General features: G+C 33.5%; 1 protein-coding gene across 1 annotated transcript; it reads right to left on the reverse strand.

Annotated features, from left to right (window-relative positions):
- Nucleotides 1-1,629: 1,629 nt before the first annotated feature.
- LOC143046638 (matrilin-1-like) lies at nt 1,630-12,432 on the reverse strand. The gene is made up of 7 exons (XM_076219767.1): nt 12,379-12,432; nt 11,033-11,596; nt 9,290-9,331; nt 7,950-8,513; nt 5,603-5,647; nt 5,257-5,301; nt 1,630-2,437 (listed from the first exon to the last, which is right to left on the reverse strand). The coding sequence occupies exons 2-7, from the start codon at nt 11,517-11,519 to the stop codon at nt 2,253-2,255; spliced, it is 1,368 nt and encodes a 455-aa protein (XP_076075882.1). The 5' UTR covers nt 11,520-11,596; nt 12,379-12,432; the 3' UTR covers nt 1,630-2,252.
- Nucleotides 12,433-22,556: the final 10,124 nt, after the last annotated feature.

The raw sequence follows: 22,556 nt of genomic DNA on the forward strand, positions 1-22,556 counted from the left end.
TTGACCGATCCCAATCAAATATTTTTATAAGCCTTTTGGATTAAAAAAATAGTAAACGCTTTATAATCCTGGTTCCTTTTATTACTATTTACACAACTGGGTCGATAACACGGCTGGTGGACGTTTCGTCTCCGAGGGTAACACCAGCCCAGTAGCCAGCATTTCGGTGTTGACATGAATATCAATTATGTGATAATTTTTATAAATTTCCTGTTTACAAAACTTTGAATTTTTCGAAAAAACTAACGATTTTCTTTTCCCAGGAATAGATTACCTTAGACGTATTTGGCACAACTTTTTGGAATTTTGGATCCTCAATGCTCTTCAACTTTTAACTAGTTTGGCTTTATAACTATTTTGATATGAGCGTCACTTATGAGTCTAATGTAGACAAAACTAGCGTTTAGCGTACTAAATTATAATCCTGGTACTTTTGATAACTCTTTACACTAAACGTTGATTAACAGATTTTATATTGTTTATCTAATTAAGAGTACGGAAAAAATGGCCGACTCTTAATCATCCAACATAATGTGTCAATGATATGGCACGACTTTACCTTGTGTGCTATAATATTGCAAAAAGGTGTAATAAAAATTATAGAAGGGGATGTCCATAAAATCTGACAAAATCAAACGCTTTAAATCAACAAAAAAAAAAGCGTAAAACAATTGGATTATAGACATTTTCCCCAAAAAGATGATAGATTTTAACATTCTGTTCAACTATAGAGTGTAGTATAAAGTAGGATTGAAGGATGTTCGCTTCTTTTTATTAGATATTTGGAATTGTCTGGTTTTATCCATGTAATATCAATGAAAATTTTCCACTTATCCCAACTTTTCTTTTTATTAATCTATTCTATACAGTTCAAAAGCCATTTTTTCAAAATCGTATAAAGTTCTTGTTATTTTTTTCATAGATTTGTAAAGAAAAAAATGTGTCAATGTTAAAGGAGTAGGTCCGGTAAGGACCGATTTTGGCCTCAAATTTCAGGTTCATCTGACGAAAGATGTTGACCACTTTTTAAACACTTAAGTGTTTATTTTATTTGATTCAATTAATTTATGTGAAAGATTTTAACTAATTGAGTCATTAAAAACGTTCCGATTTAAGCTCTAATATGAAAAATCTACCAAATATGCCGAAAAATGTCACTTTTTAGATGGTTTTTGTCAAAAATGAAAGTGGCCGCATCCGTGTTCATCCTCAACCTTTATATATGTTATGTATTATCATCAAATACAAATTACATTTAAATATTTTGGATGAACACGAATGCGGCCACTTTCGTTTTACACGGAAACCGTTTAAATTTTAACCAAAATACTAGAATTGTGAAGATTTCAGTAATTTAGCATGACTTAATGGTGCTAGTACTAGATATATGTACATCGTATTGTAAAACACAACCCATATTTATGAAGCAGAAGCATTTTACTGTTCAATAAATAACTAAAAGTATACATTTTAACAATTTTGTAAAACTGCTATATTTTGGGGCCAAAAAGGGGCCTTACTGGACCTACTCCTTTAAGAAAACTCTAGAGAGAATATTTCCCCGCTTAATTTTCAATTGATAACATATCATAAACAATGACACAGACCTACCATTTTTGTCTGCTTTTCAAGTTCCGTTATTTATATTATATCAATCATTAACAGTCTTTTTAATAAGCTTTTGGTTTTGAAACAAAGGACCAAACAACCTTAATTGAGATCATAGCATCATGTTACCTTATAATGAGTTCAACGAAACCCGTTAAATCCATTTTTCGATCGAACAAAACAACACAGAAAAAACTAGTCATATGTGCAAAACCTAAACATTTAGAATTTCAAAAATTAAAACAATACATATCAATTTTTTACACTTCCTGCATGTGAGACCTTGTTTTTTTTTTTTGGAATCGTTGTTCATAAAACGTTATTGTATAGACCTGCTGACGCATACGTATGGGTAACAAATTCAGAAGGATTGGTAAGCGTTTGATAGTGATTAAAGTCCTGTTTCATCGATAGAGACTAATGCATGTTCAGAAGATGCATTGGTATGAATAGTAGATGCATAGGCATGTTAAATATATAGATTCATAAGTATGGTCCAACTGTATGATATGGTATGTTTTAAATTTGTTTCCCGTCTTTTCAGTGGAAACTGATATGGCATGTTGTTCGGGTTAACGATGAATATTATTTTCATTTCTGTTATCATAACTTGGGTATAGTATTGTTCGTCATACCATTGTCTTTTATTGTCGTGTCGTCTGAACAATCAACTCTCTCTGTTCTGTGATTTGGTTTTGCGGAATATTACAGGATGACGAATGGTTCGCTCTCTTTCTTTTGTAGCAAACAACTATGATGACAACTAATGCAGCAATTAACATGAAAACCAATGCAGTTACGATAATAATCACGTACGTAGGAATACCAGCTACAAAACAATAGATCTATATATTGCAGCAACAGAACAAGAATGTTATCTGTTATGATTTATGGTCGTGCAAAATTTAATTTATAGTGTTTTTCATTCGGTTGCGTCCATGTTAACCTAAAAAACTTTTATAAGTATACACTCAATGTCAAATCGTACTTACATATAGTTTTTCTTGCTTAAAGAGACGTTTGATACTTTATTTTGTATCATTTTTACATATAATTTTGCAAAGATGAAAATGAGTGAAATCTTTACCGAACAAGGTCATTTATATTGTTTTACATTTAATTTTGCAAAAATGAAAATGAGCCAAACATTTACTTAAAAAAAGTATTTTATAAACATTAATATATGTAATACGAATATAGTTAAGCCGTTGTGTGTGCTCATAATGATATCTATATAAAACTTAAGGATGTACTTAATTGAGATTTCGGAACTTGTGTCAGATGTTCGTACTTCTCGGTGTTTTCCCTACGATACAAGGTAAAATATTTTGCCCCATAACACCCATTTATCTTTTCATATAAAACTTAATAGCTCTTAAAATGTCATTTAACAAAATTTAAGCATATTCTTGATTTTCTTGCTCTTGATTTTAGACCCAATTAATACCAATGTATATTTAAGGTAAAAGTCAGTCTTTTCTCGCAATATTTTAACAATAAAATTTCTTGAAAAGGAGCTCCAATATCTTAGGCCCATTTTAATCCTTAACTACTACTCTACCGGCTTATAATATCAATTTTAAATACTTGGTTTATTTAATTTCACTTCAGTACATTCTTAAAATGAGGACCTCTGCATTTCTAGCAATGAATCACTTAGATAAGACAACAAGTCGAATCCTGAAATAACTTACTAAGCAACAATAGTTTTGTGATTTGATTTTGCCATGTGATTGTGGACTTTCCGAATTGATTCTCCTCTGAGTTCAGTATTTTTGTGATTTTACTTTTTTCCATATAAGTATTGATAACTGACACACTAATAAATTACGAACATCTGACAATTGTTATTTGTTACATGTTTTTAATACATCACTATTTTTGAATGAACGTGGTCAACTAAGTGGCCTTAATATGCCATCTTGTTTCTATATATAGAACTTAATCTTTAATATATTCGCGTATCGTTTTAAGATAAGAAATAAGAGTGTCAATCATCATTGTTTTAATTTGTAGCTATTCATTCCGCCGTTTCAGATCCACATGCATTCTGGGTAATATTTTCAAAACTGTACACTAAAACGCCGTGATTGGCTTATAACGTTGATATCTTGATAAGACTCAGTCTATGATTCTTTGATTTCAATCCATATCCATCTATTCCAGGTTTTCCTAAGCCATAAAGAAGTATTTTTTTCTAATAAGGACTAAACTTATAATAGTAAACATCGTTGAAGGACTTCGAGTGACCGAAAATTAGTTTGAAATCTGGTGCATATTTGTTTTATTCACAATCATACTGCATATCCTTATGTTTGTATACTAGCTGATTTACAGCTGTTTTCGCTAATGTTCATGTGTAATGGCAGGTGTACATTTGTTTGACGAGATCACTAAACAAGATGAAAACACTAAGAAGATTGAGAACTTAAATACAAGTTTAAATGAAAAGAATTAAATAAAAGAATGGCAAACGTAGATACAAGTATCTTTTCTCAGGGAGAGATAAAATCCTACTTTGTAAATGATCACTATGATTCAAACAAAAAAATTCTCTCAATCTGACATTATTAAGATGCTTGATTTCTTGATTGACAACATATGTGTTTCGTTCGGAGGACATGTTTTTCAACAGACTTTTGGCATTTCAATGAGAACCAATTATGCCCCTCTTCTTGCCGACTTGTTTCTTTATTATTATGAGGCTGACTTCATACAGAAACTTCTTAGGAAGAAGGATAATAAGATAACAGTATCCTTTAACTTTACTTTCCGCTATATAGATGATGTTCTCGCCCTAAATAATTCAAAATTTGGTGACTATGTTGAACGCATTTATCCAATCGAACTAGAGATAAAGGATACAACAGACAATGAGATACAGTTAAGTCGGCCTCATATCTTGGATAACTTCTAGAAAAACATTACGACAAAAGAGATGATTTCAGCTTTCCAATTGTGAACTTTCCATTTCTAAGTAGGAACATTCTAGCAGTAACTGCAGACAGGGTATATATCTCCCAACTTATACGATATTCCCGTACTTGTATTTCCTATCTCGATTTTCTTGATATAAGATTGCTGCTCACAAGGAAGTTATTAAACCAAGAGTTCCAAATGGTGAAGTTGAAATCATTCCTTCGTAAATTTTACGGACACCATAACGAGTTGGTTGACCGTTATGGAATTACCGTTTCATAGATGATATCGGATATGTTCCTTATATCGCAAGTACAATCCCATTCCCTTTCATGAATGCGACCCTCCGAATTAGACTATTTACTGGATTCGTTATAAAATGAACAACACGACGGGTGTCACATGTGAAGCAGAATCTGCTTACCTTTCCGGAGAACCTGAGATCACCCCAGTTTTTGGTGGGGTTCGTTTTACTTATTTTTTTATTTTTATATGTTGTGTCATCTGAACTATTGTTTGTCTGTTTGTCTTTTTTCATTTTTAGCCATGGCGTTGTTAGTTTATTTTCGATTTATGAGTTTGACTGTCCCTCTTGTTACTTTCGTCCGCCTTTTTGAACAACCGATCGGACGGGAAAATAATTTGGTTCAATTTAAACGCGTTTGAATATAGATTATGGTTTGGAACTTTGCTGATAAAAAATATCCATTTTTATTTACAAATACTTACCATCAGCTGTACTTTCCTCAAAAAAAGTTGTATTTGATAACAAAGCTAAAAAGTAGAATAACATAAATGAAATTCGTGAAGTAAAATGGTCTGTCAAATATGATGTAATATCAAACGCGAAATGGTTATATCTTTCTAGTTAATCAATCGCATTTTGTGTATCAACTGTTCTCGATTTTCATTTGTTAAAGAAAAGCGTACAGTCTTGGTTACTTGTATGTCAAAGGAAACTAAAAATAAACCTAGATGACAGAAAATATCAGGTTCAATTTGAAATCTTTTAAATATAATTCACGGTTTAGAATAATGCTGATAACAAAGATTAATGATATCCACAAAGACTTACCATTAGTTGTACTTTCCAGGAAAGAAATTGTAGTTGACAACTGAGCTGAAAATTAGAATAACATTTATTAAATTCATGAAGTAAAAGGTCTATAACATGTTTTGTTGATATCAAATGTGAAAATCTTATGTCCTTCTTGTAAATCAATCCGTTGTTGTGTATTAACACATTATATATGTAATTGTTCTGATTCCCCTTGCAATCAGATAAAGAGGAACATACTGACATTCATGATCATCATTCCGAAACCGACCAGTTGTCTGGGCTTTTGCAACTCGTCATGCATTTAGATATGATCTAATTGTTGTAGGAACGGTCTAGGATTAGAATTAGGATATATAGATCAATTTAACTTTTTTCGCTGAACAATGACCCTTACATTTTCTTAAATAAATCGACCGATTGTTAATTAATTGTTTGTGTTAAATAGATACAGAAAGATGTTGTATGAGTGCCATAGAAACAACGCTCCATCCAAGTCAAATCCAGTTTACAATTTAAAAATGTAAACCCTTAAACGTCAAGGTACGATCTTCAACATGGAGCCTTGGCTCACACCAAACAGCAAGCTATAAAGGGCCCCAAAAAGTACTAGGCTAAGTGTAAAACCATTCCACCGAGAATACCAATGGTCTAATCTACATAAAAAACGAGAAACGAGAAACACATATAAACCACATAAACAGATGACATTCACTGAACATCAGATGCCTCACTTAGGACTGGTGCAAACATTCGCAGCGGGATTAAACGTTTTAATTGTACCAAACCTTCAATCTTTTCTAAAACAATTGTATAACATCACAACATAGAAAGACACACTATAAATATCAATTGGAACGGCTTAACTCAATCAAAAGTCGTAGTAACACAAATTAACACATACTGAACCAATAAATTTGATCTGCGATATAATATAAATACATAACTGATAAAAATAAGGGATGAATAATTACAGTAAAAGTATAAAACTGTTGTGAAATGTTAAACAATTTTAGAAAAACATCAACTTTGAAAACTCCACTTCCCTCACCATTGAATATATCATGTATATCAAGGCGACCAGTTTATGATTCTATAGTGTATGATTCTAATTTTTAATACAAATATTAAATTGTCCAATTTATTCACAGTCCATCTCCTGAACCAGCTTATGTCTGATAGTGTGTCATTATATACATTTATTGGAAGCTAGATAAGCCCTTCAACATTTTGTTGTTGTTTTCAAATATTTTTTCCTCGAGCATCAATGAAGAGATTGTTACTGTAAAAATGCGCACCTGGTGCAGTGAAATTTGTACCTTTAATGTTATCAATCAAGAAATCATTTTAATTCTTACATTGAACTGAATTTTAATGTGCGTATTGTTATGCGTTTGAGGGAATTTCTCGCTGCATTGAAGACCTGTTGGTGACCTTCTGCTGTTGTTTGTTCTATGGTCGGGTTGTTGTCTCTTTAACACATTCCCCTTTTCATTCTCAATTTTATTGATAGTTTAATAAAGAGCAAGTTTGATGATAAGTATCATAATTCGAACGATCTTGTTCACTAACTTACTTAATTTCATCACATAACTATTAATTTTACGTTTACATTTTACAGCAGGTGCTCAGAAATGAATCTAATTACGATTGAATCGTCAACACGATCATCTGTGCCAAGTAAATAAATTTATTTCATATCTCAGTTTTTCCATACACATTTATACATTGCTTTGTCCATTCATGCTTTTATACTCATCACTTTGATGAAACTGGAAATTTTTACTGAGATTCAACCTTTTCATATAATCATTTTTAATTTTATATTTTGTAATGCGACTAAAATACACTTTGAAATCATAATCTACTGTTTATTAATATGTTATATTTCAAACCAATTTGGCCATGTTGATTAAGCCCAGTAGTTTGAGAGGAGAAGATTTTTGTTAATGTTCTGACGGACGACGACAAACAATGTGATGAGATTAGCGCCCTTGACCCTCTTGGTTAGGCTTACAATGGCATCTCAAATATCAAGGATACACACGGGGAACTTTCAAAGATTAGGATTCACACTGCGTTCTCTTAATGTGTACATGTGAAAATGAAAACAAAAATATCAAGAGTAATCTCCCCTCATTTATTAAAGAATTATTTTATCAAAACCTGAACTAAAGCATTTTTTAAGGTTACAATCTTATAGTGAAAGAAAACAAATTGCATGTAAAATCTAAATGATGAACACTTGGGACTCAATGTACAACATCCCACATTATATACACTAAGTACAGGTAGAGTTGTTAAAATCCTCATGTCTAATCTCTCCTGATATATTTTGAAACCCTTAACCTTTGTTTTCACATACCTGTGCTTTTGGATGATAATGTTTTCATAGGACCTTTCAATTCATCAAAACTCTGAACATCTAACGAATTATCTTTAGCTGGTACAGAAGCGATACCATGTAACTCTGTGAGATTCGGCAAACCTATACCAATGGCATAGATATGAATTCCAACGTCTCTAGCTTTCTCTGCTTCAGGTATTGTCGTTTCTGCATTGACATGAGAGACACCATCAGTGATAATTATAGCAATGTTCTTCACATCTGGTCTATCTCCATTATCTGCTGTGAACATATCGACTCGCATCAAACGGATAGCATCAGCTGTGTTCGTACTGCCGTATATGTATGGGATTTTGTCAATAGCATTAAATACATCATTTTTGGTTCTATAATCTTTTAACTGGAAATGCACGGAACCTCTCATACTAAAACTAGCCGCTCCAACACGTACATTACCGCCATCGATATCAGAATTAACCAGGAGATCTTTTGTGAAATGTTTCATTTTGTCGTAATTTTCTTTGCGCACACTGGTTGAGGAATCCAGGATTATAACTAAATCAACCTTAGCCAGACCAAATTCTGTGAAAAATAGAAATAAGACACAACTGCTAATCAACTCCTTTTGTGTAAACAAATTTTTACTGACGTAGATCTTGCAACATATACCTTCGCCAATATTTCAAACTTGGACTTCTCTTATAAGGATATATATACATCAGCAAGATTACAAAGTTATCGACAGGACAACAAATTGCGACGATGTTGAGTAGAAAAAGCTAAATGATTAAAAAAAGGTATCCGCACTTAGTTCAGAACTTAAGTAAGTAGCCTAGTTCATGAACTTCAATCCTCCAATATCGGAGGCGTACAGCGCTAATAGATTGAAGACTAGTTTTTAAATCTTTTTACTTCACTGACATTGAAAACTACATGTAAAGTAAGACGACACTAAATCTGTACCGTCAAAAATCGAAATTACAGAATACAGTCCAGTAAGTTAAAACATACAAATTAAATTAGGTTCTACATTTTCTGTAACCAAAAATACTCAAATAGAGGTATATAAAACTAGTACCTATGACGGAATTATGAACTTTGAGTTCTATAGAAGTCCTATATATTGAAAGTATTACGGCGACATGTAGTTGCTTACATCTTTGTCATTTAGCAATCATACCACATCTTCTTATTTTAATATTTTCATACGTATCAAAAACACTCTCGCTTAGAAAATCTGTCACTTTATCAACTATATTGCAGCTAAACAGAATGAGAACTGATTTTAACGGTATATTTGATTTAATACACTAATATACTTCCATTAGAATGCAAACACTTCACAAAAAATATCTTACCACCAGTTGTTAGGAATTTCTTGATTGGGATAGGAATAGTACCTGCAGAAGAAATTGAACACTTTAAGTTTAATGATATAATTGAAATATGATTAAATTATATCTCTTTCTATTCTGTTTAGTACTTTATTTCATTTTATTCTAAATCAACTGCCTATTTATCTAAAGATATATTAGTTAATATGTATCAAATTACCATACCTGAGCAACGATATATATGCATTCAGTAAATGAAATCATTATAAAAAAAAGTACCATGTAGATAGTTTTTAATTGATTTGTCAAAGTATTAGTTATTTCTCTTCCCCTGCATTTTTTTTAGGTAAACATAACGAATTCCTTTATCAATCAACCAAAACAAAATGTTATGCTGACATCAAGACATTAGTACAAGTTGATTTCTGAACAATTTTGAATTGACATGTTTTATTTGGTTAGTCAAAATGAATGCAAAATAGGAATTATTAATATTTGTTTTAAATTAACAAAATTATCTCAAACTTAGGACAATGTCATATAATAATTCTTCTAAGCTCGTAGGGAAAAGTTGAAACTGAAGTCCAATGTTGAATACGAATTAAAGAATTAAAAGACCAACTACTGAAACATAGGAGATTCCAGTCGTGATCGATGAAAAGACCGAGTCCAAATAATATCTAGACGGGAATAGATTTATCAATCTACCAGGTGTCACAAAAATTTGAAAAATAAGAAAAATCAACGATTCAATAGAAAAAAATACTTCACATTGAATCCAGACGCTTTCTCTGTGCTTTTGGCATTATGTATTATGTCCTATGTTTTATATATAACAGTCTTTTTATATTTTAATGAGATAGGTTAATACCCATTGAATTCCATTCTGCAAGGATGATTTTGGCAGTCAGTATATAAGGAAGATATGAGGTGTGTTTGACTAATGCAACGTTTGTTACAAGATAGTAAGGACTATGTTAGTTTGGTATAAATTTCCCCACCCTCCCACACCATTTACGCATATTATATGTAATCCTGTCGTTTCTTATCTACTTGTGTATTGTAAATATTGGTTCATTATGTATGGCTGCTTGTATATCTTTATTTTTAACATGTTTAGTTAAAGGCGATGGTGTAGCGAACGCACAACCTATACTATGTTTGATATTTTCAACGATATCTAGTTTAGGAAAACCTTATTTTCGGAAGAATGAAATGAGAGAGTTAATAGTGCATATTTTTATTGCATATATAATATAGGCGTTTAGAATTTTTAAATCTAATATTTTCTATTAAACCATGTTACATTTCTTTTTTTGTTTGATCGATATTGATAACAAATCTGTAACATAACCATTTACTATAAGCAACACGACGGGTGCCACATGTGGAGCAGGATCTGTTTACCCTTCCGGAGCACCTGAGATCACCCCTAGTTTTTTGGTAGGGTTCGTGTTGTTTATTCTTTAGTTTTCTATGTTGTGTCGTGTGTGCTGTTGTTTGTTTATTCTTTTCATTTTTAGCCATTGCGTTGTCAGTTTGTTTTAGATTTATGAGTTTGACTGACCCTTTGGTATCTTTTGTCCCTCTTTTACAATTTTATAGTGAAAGAAAACAAATTGCATGTAAAATCTAAATGATGAACACTTGGGACTCAATGTGCAACATCCCACACTATATGCACAAAATACAGGTAGAGTTGTTAAAATCTTCATGTGTAATCTCTCCTGATATATTTTGAAATCCTTAATCTTTGTTTTGACATACCTGGGCTTTTGGATGGTAATATTTTCATAGGACCTTTCAATTCATCAAAACTCTGAACATCTAACGAATTATCTTTAGCTGGTACAGAAGCGATACCATGTAACTCTGTGAGATTAGACAGACCAATACCAATGGCATAGATATGAATTCCAACGTCTCTAGCTTTCTCTGCCTCGGGTATTGTCGTTTCTGCATTGACATTAGAGACACCATCGGTGATAACTATAGCAATGTTCTTCACATCTGGTCTATCCCCATTATCTGCTGTGAACATATCGACTCGCATCAAACGGATAGCATCAGCTGTGTTCGTACTGCCGACTATATATTGGATTTTGTCAATAGCATTAAATACACCATTTTTGGTTCTATAATCTTTTAACTGGAAATTTATGAAACCTCTCATACTAAAACTAGCCGCTCCAACACGTACATTACCGCCATCGATATCAGAATTAACCAGGAGATCTTTTGTGAAATGTTTCATTTTGTCGTAATTTTCTTCGCGCACACTGGTGGAGGAATCCAGGATTATAACTAAATCAACCTTAGCCAGGCCAAATTCTGTGAAAAATCAAAATAAGACACAATTGCTAATCAACTCCTTTTTTGTAAACAAATTTTTACTCACGTAGTTCTAGCAATATATACCTTCGCCAATATTCCAGACTTGGATGTTCTCTTATAAGGATTATAGATATACATTAGCAATATCACAAAGTTATCGACAGGACAACAAATTGCGACGATGTTGAGTAGAAAAAGCTAAATGATTAAAAAAAGGTATCCGCACTTAGTTCAGAACTTAATTAAGGAGCCTAGTATCATGGACTTCAATCCTTCCAATATCGGGAGCGTACGGCGCTAACAGATTGAAGACTCGTTTTAAAATCTTTTATTTCACTGACATTGAAAACTACATGTAAAGGCAGACGACACTAAATCTGTACCGCCAAAAAACCGAAATTACAGAATACAGTCCCGTAAGTTAAAACATTCATTTTAAATTAGGTTCTACATTTTCTGTAATCAAAAATACTCAAATAGAGATATATAAAACTAGTACCTATGACGGAATCATATACTTTGAGTTCTGTAGAAGTCCTATATATTGAAAATATTACTGTGACTTGTAGTTGCTTACATCTTTGTCATTTGACAATCATACCACATCTTCTTATTTTAATATCTTCATATGTATCAAAAACACTCCCGCTTAGAAAATCTTTCACTTTATCAACTATATTGCAGCTAAACAGATTGAGAACTGATTTTAACGGTATATTTGATTTAATACACTAATATACTTCTATTAGAATGCAAACACTTCACAAATAATATCTTACCACCCGTTGTTAGGAATTTCTTGATTGGAATAGGAATAGTACCTGCAGAAGAAATTGAACACTTTAAGTTTAATGATATAATTGAAATATGATTAATAACATTAACGATACCAATTTTACTACACTAGATGCGCATTTCGACAATACATGTCTCTTCAGTGATGCTCGTGGCCAAAATATTTGAAATCCAAAGCTTATATAAAAGATGAAGAGCTACAATCCAAAAGGTCCAAAAAGTATAGCCAAATCCTTGAAAGGAATCAGAGCTATGCATGACGAAGATACATTCCTAAATTTATAATAATTTCTAACAATTTGTAACAGCAAATTTCAATAACACAAAAAATCCGTATTTTCATGCCAGTACCGAAGTACTGGCTACTAGGCTGGTGATACCCTCTGGGACTAACAGTCCATCAGCAGAGGCATCGACCCAGTGGTAGTAATAACATTAACGGTACCAATTTAACTGCATCAGATGCGCATTTCGACAATACATGTCTCTTCAGTGATGCTCGTGGCCAAAATATTTGAAATCCAAAGCTAATATAAAAGATGAAGAGCTATAATCCAAAAGGTCCAAAAAGTATAGTCAAATCCTTGAAAGAAATCAGAGCTATGCATGAGGGAGATACATTCCTTAATTTATAATAATTTCTAACATTTTGTAACAGCAAATTTTAATAACACAAAAAATCCGTATTTTCATGTCAGTACCGAAGTACTGGCTACGTGGCTGGTGATACCCTCGGGGACTAACGGTCCACCAGCAGAGGCATCGACCCAGTGGTAGTAATAACATGAACGGTACCAATTTTACTGCACCAGATGCGCATTTCGACAATACATGTCTCTTCAGTGATAATTATATATCTTTCTATTCTGTTTTGTCCTTTATTTCATTTTATACCAAATCAACTTCATATTTATCTAAAGATATATTAGTTAATGTGTTCCAAATTGCCATACCTGAGCAACGATATATATGCATTATGTATCAAAAACACTCTCGCTTAGAAAATCTTTCACTTTATCAACTGACCCCCAAGGGTGACTGGGGAATAGAAATATGGTCACTTGGTCTTCTACCGACCGGCAGTAAAACGCCTGTCGAAGTGAGGCGTCCGTTTGGCTGTACGGGATGTATTAAGTTCGCAGTCACGTCCGGTCAGATTGGGGACGTTAAATCCGATGTCTCGTGTAAAGAGAGTGCAACGCTCTTTGCACGTTAAGAACCCTTGCAACAACTCTTTGAGATCCGTAGGTGACCTGTTGCAAGGCAAAATTCCTGTCCCTATCCAATATACCCTCATTTTCCAGTGGCAGTCCAAATTTCTCCGACCATCATCTCAGATGGCCTCTATTATTTCAAGACCTACCTATAGTATTTATTGTGAACTTGTTCTCGTCCTGAATATGCATGAAGTATTTGCCACTGGATGTTAAGCAACCAACAATCAATCAATCAATCATTTACAACTGACTTAAAAAAGTTCTTCACAAAAACACCTTGTTTTTTATATATATATATATATATATATATATATTTGAATTTTTTAATCTGTTAGTATTGATGAAATAGATTCGTAAAGACCAGACCATATGAAAACAGTAAGATAACCCCTCTCGACAACTAGTTATTTAAAGGTACATTCCCCATTTCCATTCTCAATTTTAGAAATACAATTTCTTATCGAACAGACCTAGATACATAATGTCCTTCAGAATATTCAGATAAATGTTCATTTTTGTCTTTTTCAATTAATTTTCATACACTACGTGACATACAAATGTAAAACAATTAGTGTTGTCTAGACTAATTAATTTATAAATCTTGTAATTTTTTCTTTGTTTTCTAAATTGATTAAAAACTATACCTGTAAACTTAAATGAATAACAAACGTATTAAAACAGTCTCAATGTAACATCTCAGATTCAAGTAATGTAGATTTAAGTTACTCGATCAAAACGTGTGTAGATGAGATATTTTGGCAAGGTTGATAATCATTCTTCAATTGAAATACAATGTATTACATGAATAAAACTCTTTTACTTTAAGTCATTTGTCATTCCCTTTACACGTCCAAATGAAGAATAAAATCCTTGAACAAAAACCTTTCTTAGTTTTTTTTTATAATTGCTTGACACGATCATTTATAACAAACCGTAATCTAACAGTAGATAAGAACCATAACAAAAAAGATTTAAAAAATATATATTACTGTTCAGTCATGAAGTAAATTGCAAAAAATGACATTACAAAACAAAACAAGTTTGCATATACATGTAATTATTGAGTGATTTAAATAGAAATTTTACATCTGATAGCATTGTTCAAGATCTTGTCGTGCTGTACTGTTAACATGGAATAATTTATGTAGTTGATTGATTGTTATTTGCTTTATGTCCTGTGGCAAATATGTCCATGACGAGAAAACATAGGTTTTAAAATCAATATATATGTATAGGTAGGTCTTGCAATAGGAGGTCGACTGTGAGGTTGGACGGAAAACTTGGAAGAAAATGCCCACTGGAATATGAGGATTTCTTGGATGAGGGCAGAAATTTAGACTTTCAACAGCTAGCTATATCCGTATTCATTTTCTAACTATCATTCCAGTTGAAAATAATTAGACTAGTTTTTTCAATAGAATAAGGCTTTGCAAGTGCTTTTTGGTTTACTTTTCTTACGTGTTTGATAGTTTAATGACATGTTATTATTGACACTATTAGACCTCTGATTTTGACATTTTACAAAGGACTATCAATTTTGTTTTTCCCTTTGAGTTGGGTATTTTTGTTATTTACTTTTTGTCATAGATTCTGGTACTGAGATGACTGCTTATGTTAAATTCGAGGTATAAGTCTAACAATGAGGCGGCGGCAGCCGTGTCTGTTGTGTCTTTATTTACTACTTCTAGGGGATATGTTAATGGAGCCCAATCACATCAGTTTGTATTGCTAATTGAAATAACATCATCAATATATATCTGAAATTATCCAGAAGTTATTATATTTTTAAATCCCTTATTTTGACATCGACATTATTTGGAGCATAAAATAAATCGTAAGTTCTTCTTACCAGATAAATCCAACGCTAAGCAATATCTTTCTACAAAAACGAATATGATGAATAAAACATATCGTCTCATTATGAGCGATTTGGTGTATTTACTGAAAGCAACGTTTGTATAAATACGTGTTGATCAAGAAATTACCTTTCACAGGTAAGGCGAAATAAACATTCTTTGAAAAATAGAATGTAATATATGCGTCATTTATGAGTGTTTTGTAGATGTCAGCACTTATGAATTATCGTTGGTTAGGCCTTGATTTTAAATTCACTGTTCATAATTTATTTTATTACTATTAAGGAATTTCTCCCCCTAGAATAGATTACCTTAGCTGCATTTTGCAAAACCTTTCGGAATTTGAAGTCCTCAATGCTTTTCAGCTTTGTACTTTATTTTGACTTTTTAGCTTTTTTTTATTTTTTTATTCAATCGTCACTGATGGGTGTTTTGTAGACAAAACGCACGTCTGGCTTATAAAAACATTTTATAATAACAACTACAAGGCTAATTCATAAAGTGGAAGTATACAAAAAAAAAACCTGACAGAATCAAACACTTTTAATGGAACAAGTGAAAAACAACTGCCATACTGCTGACTTGGTACAGGCATTTTCCGACGAAACAGAATTTTAAGTCTGATTTCTATGAACAGTTTACTTACAACCACTGGGTTGAAAACTAATGGTTGAGGTAGTAGTGGGTATGTATGTGAATGTGTCTTTTGAATGATTACTGTTATAAAAATTGCAAGAATACAAAGGAAAATCGAGATATCTACTGACAGTACAATTGCAAATATGGATAAGATGCGGGGGGGGGGGGTCTTTTTTTTTTACACCTGAGACCAAACATACAAGTACTGTTATATACGTTTAGTAGTCTCATTTCATATGTACATTCTGTAGCGAGGACTAGGTCATGCTAGTGTTGTCTTCAGAATTCCATTTTATTTAGTATAAGTTGTACAAAGGTGAGACTTTACAATACATATTATGTCCTGCAATCATAATTGTGTTGTCTATCCAATTTAACCACCCAATGTGTCTATTACATAGTATCAAATTTTATTTTACTTTCCCTTTGCCTTGGAGTTTCCAGTTTCAGACAGACCTTTATACTCTGTCTCTTGATATAGTTGTTTAATTCATTTATGTATGGCTTTTGAAAGTAATAAAGTTTAAAAGACTTTTAAATTATAACTTAAAAAAGATTTTTTACTATCTTATATACATGTACTTGAATCTAGATGCCCTTTTTTGAAAATAATTTGTTGTCATACATAACATACATGTATACAGATATACGTGTAAATAGATATAGGAAGATGTGAGATGAGTGCCAATGAGAAACCTCTCCATCCGGTTAACAATTTATAAAAGTAAAACATGATAGGTAAAGGTATGGCCTTCAACACGTAGCCTTGGCTCACACCGAACAGCAAGTAATAAAGGGCCCCAAAAATTACTAGTGTAAAACCATTCAAACGGGAAATCCAATGATCTAATCTATATCTACCACATTTATTGTGTCCAAAGTGATTTTCTGGAGAGAAAAAAACAATAACCTTGAAACTAACGGAAAATGTTAGGTGTGCAAAAATAAATAAATCTGAGAATTGCTGCACTGTTCCCTAATAACAACGGTTCATATCAGAGGTAAACCTCACTGTTCCATCAATATGCAACTGTATATAAATGGGGTTAACATTATAAATCTTTTTAGTCCCACAATTCTATTAATTAGCAACCAATCATATTACTCTTATAAAAAAGTCCATAGTAGATACACATATGTTGATGTTTAGATATCATGTCATATTGAATTTTTAATGGTAATATATATGACACCAGTTAATTTTCAACAGATTACTCAAAATACTGATGATATTTGTCATAAAAAATAAATAATCATATCTTGTTAATATCTTAAAAGAATCAAAATGTATTGACTTAAAAAAAAATGCATGTTACTAAAAAAATTACGTAATACCTGTGAGGAATAAACTAAATAAGTCGTATATGTACTTTGCGTTGTGTTTACTTTGCGTATAATATTTACAATGGCGAAGCCCATACAAGGTGTAAGAAACGTCACAAACATGTGAACGTAAATACGGGAAACGTAACGTTATAACTTCGAACTATTCTCAACATACTGGGGCCCGCAAAGTGTATTTATGTACAAAACAATAGAATATTACTTTAAATGTTCATCAATAAAGAAAAAAAGAAATTTTTACACTTGCAGGAATTACTGTCTCTTCAAAACACAAAAATAGGAATTTGAATTAAACTTTAACGAGTCCATGATTTTATTCTTTCCTTTGCACGAATTGATGCCTTCCGCAAGGGCAATGTTCTTGTCGGTATTTCTTCGTTGTTTGGTTCTTCCATATATTCATCAGATGGTGTTACTTCGTTTATTTCTAGAGGATAGAGTTTGACGATCGGACGTGAAGTTCGGCCACTGTTCGTTCTGATTATCGACGAACGCACAAAACCATCGTTACAAGTAACAACTTCCTCCACTACTGCTGTTTTCCATTTAATTCGCGGTTTAACGTCATACACTTGAACTACATCTCCTACTTTAATGTTAATCTTATTGTCTCCAGTCTTTTTATGAAATTCTCGAAGTGAGGTTAAGTACTCAAATTTCCAACGGTTCCAAAAATGTTCGATAAGTGTATATAATCTTTGAGCACGTTTTGAAATATCTGAAGCAGTCAATGTATATGTTTCGTTAATGCTGTCCATTTCGGTACGTGGATACGGTAATGTTGTAAATCGGCGTCCAGGTGCGCGGGTGTTAACGGTTCACTATCAATAATGTCTGTAGAAACATATGTTAGTGGTCGGTCGTTAAGAATTTTCTCTATTTCTGTGACAAACGTCTGTAACATATCCAAATTGATTAATGCACGTCCTAGTGTCTTTTTTCAAATTTGTTTTTGTAAGTGCAATTAATCTCTCCCACCACCCTCCGAACCAGGGTGCACGCTTCGGAATGAATCTCCATTCGACTCCAAAAGAAGATAAAGCTTCTTCAATTTTCTTTGACTCACATAGCCGTTTTACCTCCTGTGACGCTGAAATAAAAGAAAGCGCATTGTCCGACATAACGATCTGCGGTAATGATTTTCTACTTGTAAATCGTCTAAATCCAAGTAAAAAACATTCTTCGTTCATATTTGGTATTATCTCCAAATGCACGGCTCTTGTCGACGCACACGTAAATAAACATATGCAAACTTTTTTCAATGTACCATCATTTTCCTTGACTTGAAGCGCTGCTGTAAAGTCTATACCTGTAACTGTGAAAGGCGGTGCTTCTTGAAGTCTTATTTTCTGTAATGGTGGAGGGTCTGGTGCCCTGTACGGTTTTCCGTTCACCTTTTTGCAAGTTGTACATCTGTGAAGTAATTTTCGGGTGAATTGGCGCAAAGACGGTATCCAGAATGTTTGACGGATTTGTGTAACGGTGGCATTAACTCCAGAATGCATAACTAGTTCGTGTGAGTTCAACACTATAAGCTCTGATAATCGGTGATTTGCTGGTAAAATATAAGGATGTTTTGCTGACTCGGATAATGGCGCATTATGAATTCTACCTTTACATCTCATTAAATTGTTTTCATCTAAATATAGTTGAAGTTGTCGAAGTCGTGGAAGTTTAGTTTTCTGCGCATTTTTTAATGTGAGTGCGCGTACTTCACCGGGGTAAGCCGTCGCTTGGCAACATCGTATCCATAATATAGTTGATTGCTGTAATTCATCTGGTTGTAATTCCCCAGTGTTTCTCATAGACTTAGTTGTCTTACAATTTTGAATAAAACGTTGGACATAAGTTGTAACTCGCAAAAGTTTCTCGTAAGATCCATACCTATAAGCATTTATAATTTTGTCAATTCGAAAATGAAGATCATCATTTTTGTCAGTGTTGCTTTCTTCATCTAATGTCTCCTCATTGTCGTCTGCTAATACGGATAAAGCTGTATTAATAGGTATATGTGTTTCCAAGTTGGTTGAATTTTGAATTAGGCAGGTCGGTCCTGTTTTCCATAGTACGCTCTCCATAAACTGTTTTGCGGTTATACCACGCGTGAGCAAATCAGCAGGGTTACAATTTGTTGGGCAGTATTTCCATTTGCATTCTTCCGTTAATTCATTAATCTCTTTAATTCGATTCGATACGAAGCGTTTCAACGGTTTTGACGTATTTAACCATTGAAGTACAATTTGGCTGTCCAACCAAAGTGTCACATCTGTACATTCCAAATTAGATTTAAGATGTTGTGTTAGGCGAGCTCCTATTACGTCGGCCATTAATTCCAATCGTGGCAATGTCAAATAACTTTGAAGATTCTTTCAGAATTTCTCGTTTTGTAATATTTGACGATACAGACGATAAAACTCGTTTTGCGTAAGATAATTCATCCGTTTCGACATTCCAACGCATTCCCAATATTTTTGCTTCTTTGCCGGTATCTAACACGTCCTCCTTGATAGCTAGATTTCTCACATTTTCGTTGTTTGAGGTCCATGAGCGAAGATTAAATCCTGCATTTAACATCAATTGTCGCGCTTCTTTGAAATAAGTTACGGCATGAGTTTCATTGCAAATGCTAGATAAAATGTTGTCAACATATAAATTCCTTGTCAGTATTTTAGTAGTTTCATTTTCTGTTTGCTGTAAGTGTTTTAGCAGGACAGCGTTTAAGATAAACGGCGAACACGTCGCTCCAAATAGTACAGACTTGAACCTATATGTCGCTAAATCGCTTTGTGGATCTACAGGGTTATCCAACCATAAAAATCGTGTGACATCACGGTCCTGTTCATGCAGTCCGACATGTAGAAATGCCTTCTCAATGTCAGTTACTATGGCAACCGGGTTCAATCGAAATCTGATTAAAATCTTTGTAAGGTCGTTTAAAATCGTGGGTGTGTTCATTAAGCAATCATTAAGACTCGGTAACTGGGATGACTGTCAGCAGCTACAATCGTAAACTATCCTTATTGGTGTAGTTGTTGAATCTTTTTTAACGGGATGGTGTGGGATATAATGTACAATACCTTTACTAATATCGGGATCCTTAACCTTCTCAATAAATCCTCTGCTTTCTTGATCATTGATTATCTGTCCATATACCTTAAGCATTTTGGGTTCTTGACTTAATTTTCGAATGACGTTTTCAGGTCTTCGTTTCGTAACGAAGAAGTTGGTAGACAAGGGTTCATGATCTGGTTTCCATGGCAACTTTGCTATGTACTTGTTTTCTCGAAATTCGATTGCTGACTTTTAATATGTTTCCATATAGATACTGTTTCAACATCTGTCGTGTTGCTATCAATTCCTAACGACTCTAATTCCCAAAATCTTTCTAAATTGAACTCCTCTGGTTTGTGCGATGTCAATATGTTGTACAAACCTACATTACTCTGTTGACGATTAGACGTCGGAATTGGACCAAAAACAAATAACCAAGTTTGGACTTTACAGCGGTTGGACCATTTCCTCTTAATATTGTATCATCTACGAAATCCCAATAGAAATCAGCTCCGATGAGCAAGGAAATTTCAAAAGAAGAGTTGTCTTCTGTAAACGGATGAGCTAAACGTAATCCTTTCAGGTACTTGAATTCTCGTATACCATTACCGATGTAATTCGTTAACGGGCTGGCGATGTTCGGTACTACTAGAACCTCAACTGGAATTTTCGTTCTATTTATCGACTCTACGTATACGCGTGCTCTTGACAAATGACGGACTTTGCTGTCGGTACTTCCAAATGCCGATAAATGTATGGTTTCGGTTCCTAGTGTTTCTAAATCTATTTTCGACGCTAACTCCTCGGTTACAAAAGAGCGCTGTGCTCCTTCATCAAACAAAATGTGCGTATCAACATATCGATTTCCCCCAACTGGTGCAACGGCAGTTTTTAGAAGCACGTTCGAACGGAATTTTTCTTCAGACGAATGAAAACTTGCGGCGATCAATGTATTTTCGCTATCATCAACAACGGCATTTACTGACGTTTGCTTATCATTAGTACATGTATTTTCATGGCAGAGACTTGTGTAGTGCTTTTTGTGGCACGTGCAGCAGCGAAATTTCGATTTACAATCTACGGAACGGTGTGATCCTAAGCAGTTAAAACATAACTTCTTTTCTTTGACGATTGATAGGCGTGTGTCGTTATCTGTAACATTTGGACATTTTGCAGGGTCGTGTAAATTCTGGCAGAATATGTCAGGTTTTTGTCGAATACTTTGTGTTTGTCTCTCACGGTTATCGAATGTAACTACTTTACTTGGTGTACCTTTTCTATTAGCGCTTGTCAAAAACGATGCGGTCATTGCAGTAGGCTGCATTTAATCCATAAACGACGACGAGCGTTGTCCAGCTTCAATTGTAGTGATTTCTTTCAAAATTCCACGTCTCCAATCAATCAATTCCCAATTATCGGAACCGTTTTCACGAGCTAAGTGTTGTCGTATTTCTGACGGAAGCTTGTTCAGTATTATCGGAATAAGTAATGCACCATACGATTCTCCGGAGCGGCCTAACGATTCAAGACCTCTTATATATGCCTCTAACTTGTCGTAATAAACCTTTAGACTGAGTAGGTTGTTTTGTGGTGCTCCAAGTTCTAGCATAGCTTGCATATAAGCATTTGTTATCTTATGCGATTGTCCGAAACGCTCTTTTAAAAGTTTAATAGCTTCCATGTAATTTGAGTTTGTGAGCAGTAACCCGTCAATAGTTCTTGCGGCATCATTAACAAGCTGGGATTTTAAATAACTAAATTTCTGTATGTCTGTGAGTGTTACATTGTAATGGACGGAAGATTCAAAAGAGTCCCAAAATGTTTGCCAAGTCAGAATTTCTCCGTTAAACATGGGTAGGGTAAGTTTCGGCAAATGGTGATTTTGGTTGCTAGGTTGTTGAACGGGATACATTTGTGTTGTGTACTGAACAGAACTGTGTTGATTAATGTTTTCAAAAGTGTGAGAAGGAAATGCGTGATCATGCTGTGGGATATCATTATCAGTACATAATTTGTTTGCGAATGTTTTCCGTAAATGTCGTATTTTGGTGTTCA

The sequence above is a fragment of the Mytilus galloprovincialis genome, chromosome 9 (assembly GCF_965363235.1).
Source record: "Mytilus galloprovincialis chromosome 9, xbMytGall1.hap1.1, whole genome shotgun sequence".
Lineage (NCBI taxonomy): Eukaryota > Metazoa > Mollusca > Bivalvia > Mytilida > Mytilidae > Mytilus > Mytilus galloprovincialis.